Below are 4958 nucleotides of genomic sequence, written 5' to 3'. Positions count from 1 at the left end.
TTTTTTTTTTTTTTTTTTTTTTTGTTGTTGTTTGTTGTTGTGAATTTGTTAGTGAGTCTAGAATATGGGAGAGGTTTGTCTTTGTGTTATATAAACTGCTTTGTTTTTTTTAACTATGGTTGGGTCAATCTTAACCACAGTAAAGTTATGAAAATCTTGACCCTATCCACAAACCGTACGGTTACTATTAATAAACAACTCAATGGGAAGATTACGACACGTGGAGAAATATGTGCTTATTATGTTCGTTTGTTACTTTATTTTTTGTTTACTCTTAAAATTAGTATTTGATATTTTTATAAGTCAGGTATCTACATTAATACCACCTCCAACGCTATAAACGGATGTGAGTTTCTTAACAAAATAAAAAAAAAAAACTTTTAGTTACAACATTTATTTTTTATTTTTTTTATTAACTAAATTACTAAACATAGGATATATGTCCATTATTTTCTTATATATATTTCTGAAAACTCTTCGTTTTGATATTTTTTTCCTTTCTTTCTTCACTTTTTATATTTTTATTAATTTAGTTTTGTTTAGATACTTTTAAATATTTTTATCTTGGAGATGTTTTAATAACTTTAAGCAATTGCAATCGAATATGAAACGTATTAACGTCGTAAAACTCATCTCCTTACCACTAGACACAAGGCTCCACACAAGTTATTATTTAAATTTTATTAAAATTAAAAATTTTACGGCTAAATTTACCTGAAAATAAAACATGTGTGAAATTTTATAAGTTATTTTTAACTAAATCTACCAAAATAATTTGGAAGTTAAATGATACAAGCTTAAAATTATAAGTTATTAAAATTAACTATTAATTTATATAAAAAACAATTCCTCATTTTTCCTTTTTATTGAATTTTTGTTCTCAAAGTATTTTTTTCATCTTTTTAACAACCTACATATGATGATAAATAATGAGCATTAGAAGAAAAATAAACAATGAAGGAAATATATAATAAGGAACAAATTTTGAGAAACAAAGCTGAAAATTTGTACATGAGACATTTTTTTTTCTTTGTTTTTACATAACCTAAAAATTTAGAACTTACATAAATTATTTTTCTGAACAAAAATAAAAATCGAAAAGAGAATATGATAATTTAGTTATTATATATGCCGTGTCGTGAATCTTTACAAACTTTTCATCATTTTCTTATTCATGAACACGTTGATGTGAGAATAGTCTACAGTGAGTAGAGTGTCTATCAAAAAATGCGATAACATTGTCAAAAATATCTACAGTAAAATTAAATTATGTAACGCATATATTTATTTAATTATCCACAATATTGTACGGTTAAACTATTAATAAATTGAAATGTGCCATGTGTCAGAAATATCTACATATTATGTTTAAATGATACAACATTAATAAACAACAAAATAAACCACTAGCAAATAAAACACAATTAACATATTGGTTTAGGTCGAATCAGGTTTTTGTGGGTTTTTTTCTTGTAGTTTTTTTTTCTTTTTCTTTTCTAAACTAATATTTCCGGCGTAGCTGGACTGAAACTCTATTTGGGACATTTTGTCTTGTCTGCAAATATTGTCCTTTTGTTATTGTAATCAGTCGTTGTGTTCTGTGTGGTTAGTTTTGTAACGAGTCACTTTCGTGTAGCATACTATTCATTTCCCCAAAACTAATCCTAAAAATATTCAAATTAGACAAGGATAATGACTTTGCTAGTTTGCTCGGATCGGAAAGGCAACAAGCAACTCGGACAACATTTGAATATTTTAATGTTTGGTCCATTTTACAATATCGAATTAAGGGTTCGCCACTGCTCCGAGATCCACTTGATTGTTTCTCTTCCATTTTTTTTTTTTTAATTGTTTGAGCAAAGGTTATCCATTAAGCGGAACTTATCTATCCCACGTGGAATGCTTCACAAAATTAGGATACATAATTGTCACTAGTCAGACCATTAAACAAACGGCAACTTGATTATTCTGAATAATAAAAAAAAGCAATGTATGACCATAATCAGATAGGGTTCTGGGAACAAATCATCTAAATCTCACCAAACTTTTATTAAAGGATAACTTTTGGTTCGTGGCTATTAAATAATAATTAAGTCTGAATTCATCAACTTTTGCTTCACTCACAAGGGTCTGATCATGGATAAGCAATGATTATCACAAGCTATCATAATGACTAAAAGAAGAATCATATGATCGTTCTCGGTTCTTTTATCCATAAACTATTTATAAAACTAAAAAAAGTCACGAGATGATTGATCGATCACGAAAAAAAATATTTTAAACGATTCTGGAAGTTTAAAGGCTGCTGTATGATATATGGTCTAACCCAAAAATTAATAACTTGTAGAGATTCAAAGGATTTTAAAAGAAACATAAAATCTTATTTTGATTTACACAAATTAAGGAATAATGATTATTAACTTTAAATACATTTTTGTTTTTTTCTTTCTTTTTTTTGTAAAAAAGCATTATATAATTATATACCAATGACTATTCAGATTTTCAAAAATTTTAATGGTTATTTTTTGAAGTTTACAAAAATTTAATATTAATAAACTAAATATGGTAGAAAATCAATCTTTTTGGAACATAAAAAAATCACAAAACATCAAATTTTAAGGGACAGAGTGAGTTAATTGGACTACATTATTATATCTTACATTGTATTCCCTAACTAACTTATATTGTATTATAATAATATTATATATTTCCAACAAGTAAGATTGTATATTTCCATTTATATTAGTATTAGATTTTATATGAAATTAAAATACGGTAAATGTAAAAAAGATAGCAAGAAACGAATGCAATGTTCAAGAATGAAAAAAATAAATAATAAGTGTTTAAATCGTTGTAGATAGTTGATTAGTATGCAACATGTGAAAATCGAGACCAATCACTATGCAACACAGATTAGAATCATATGCGAATGGTCACGTGGTTGGCACAACTACAAGAAGTAATGAATGTTTATACTCATCAGCCGAGGGATCTCCAAGATTAGATTGACAAAGCGGTAAAACCCAAAATTAAACATGAATAATCGTCAATATATGATTTGGTTCCAAAGTAGAACTGTTCTGAAATATACTGCATTGTACCCAAGACAAGCAGTGAATATTGTCCTCCTCCTGAGTCCTCAGCCTGGTGAGCAATTTTAATGCAAGCTTATTTATGCTCATAAAAGGTCCTTAATTACAAGATATGTAGTAATAATTCATTGGATATATGCAAAGAGAGAAAAGCTTAAACGAAGAACCAAGAGCAAATAAGTGTTTGATTGACATTTCATAAAGAAGAGTATTTGTCCCAAAATAAAGATATATGTGTATATATATGTACGTACTTCACTTGTTAAAAGATCCTAAACATACAGGTTTCATTTTAGGCTTATCGCATACAGTGGACTTGTCTATAAGGATGGTCTATTGAACCCAAAAGCACCACGCCTTCTGGGAGCATGCATGTGCAAAGGTGTGGTGTGCGCATCTGAGTCCTGCAATGGTTCATGGACATATTAGAGGCAACATTCGTAATTTTGGAAAACATGCAGACGACCTCTAGGTAGCTGTCGTTTAAAGGCCAATTAATGATTTACTGATGAGAAACTATTGAACCAAGAAAATGTGTCAACTACGACGAGTGAAGAAAATTACTTATATGAGCATATTGCATCATTGATGACCCGAGTACCTTCTCATTTACGCAAAATAACACACAAGTCACAAACCGTACAATACAATATCCCTTTTAACTCCAATACTAGCGACACAAGTGTGGTTAGCATATACGATATACCCAATGAAAAGCGAGCGAGCGAGCGAGCGATCGAGGGTCCGACAGTTTTTGCCATGTTTTTTGCCTTAGTTTGGTTCTAAATTTTTGCTAATTAATTTATCATCAATAGTGTAATCGAGCAGGCCAATTTTTTTCGAGTATTACATTATTTGATTTCAATAACATGTGAAATATTCAGTCTAAACACAAGTTACGTAAGGATAGAAACTTATTCTGTTAGATGAATTAAAAAAAATATATTGGAAGAGATGTAACCAAAATATACATGCTCAACAAAGAACCTCAAAACTGTAATATAATGAGAATAATTAAGAACTAATACCGATCAGCCAATTAAAGATAATTACGTCACAAAAATAAAATTAATTATATGGATTAGGGAAGAACATTTCACATTACATCTTTTCAAAAATAAAAGCCACGGAACAGTACAAAAAAAAACATACGTAGGGTAATCATAAAACATAATAAATATAACATAAAGATTCATATCATTATAAAACTCTAATGATTAGTTGTTGTGGTTTGGTGTGTTTGCGGATGCGCAAAATGTCCCAACTCTTTCGCTTTCTCCGTTATCCTCATTCTCGCATAATCCACTTTATCCGCTCCCATCGGGTGTTTTCCGGTAACGTACCTATAGATCCACGTCAAAGCCGTCGCTGCTGCCACCCCACAACCACCTGAGAATAAGAATCCCACCGTCAAAAGCCCCATCGTTATCACCGCGGGCACCAGCACCGGGCTGAACAGAACCATCAGTGGCGTCGCCACGATCAAACCGATCACGGTTCCGGTTAGTGTTAGTCCCGAGAGCACCAGGAGTGATAGTCCGATCGTTGATGCCGTTAAGAATCTCACTATTTGCCGTGTCGATGGTGATGAGTCGTGGAGACTCTTCATTATTGGTTGTTGTTGCTGCTGATGGTGATGTTGATGATGATCCGCCATTTTTCTTTTTTTTTTTCTTTTTGTTCTCCTGAGTCTTCTGAAGAAATTGTGAATTGTATAGAGTTATGTTTTGTGTTTGTATCTTTGTGATTTGTGGTGTAACGAATTATAAGGGAGAAGCGAAACAAGAAACGTGGCGAACGATGAGGCAATAGAGAAGAGTGCTACGCGGGCGTGTCAGCTCTGCATGGAGCTACTTCGGGGAGGTA

The 4958-nt window shown here is 31.1% G+C and overlaps 1 protein-coding gene across 1 annotated transcript; it reads right to left on the bottom strand.

Moving 5' to 3' along the window:
- LOC104703119 (oleosin 1-like) lies at positions 4147-4843 on the bottom strand. The gene has a single exon (XM_010419065.2). The coding sequence runs from the start codon at positions 4747-4749 to the stop codon at positions 4303-4305; it is 447 nt and encodes a 148-aa protein (XP_010417367.1). The 5' UTR covers positions 4750-4843; the 3' UTR covers positions 4147-4302.

Source organism: Camelina sativa, chromosome 7, assembly GCF_000633955.1.
Source record: "Camelina sativa cultivar DH55 chromosome 7, Cs, whole genome shotgun sequence".
In the NCBI taxonomy this organism is placed as follows: domain Eukaryota; kingdom Viridiplantae; phylum Streptophyta; class Magnoliopsida; order Brassicales; family Brassicaceae; genus Camelina; species Camelina sativa.
This window is presented reverse-complemented; position numbering and strand designations above follow the sequence as displayed.

What these genes read in the sequence shown, in the direction of transcription:
- LOC104703119 (XM_010419065.2), bottom strand. Translation starts at nt 4,749, where the DNA reads ATGGCGGATCATCATCAACATCACCATCAGCAGCAACAACAACCAATA.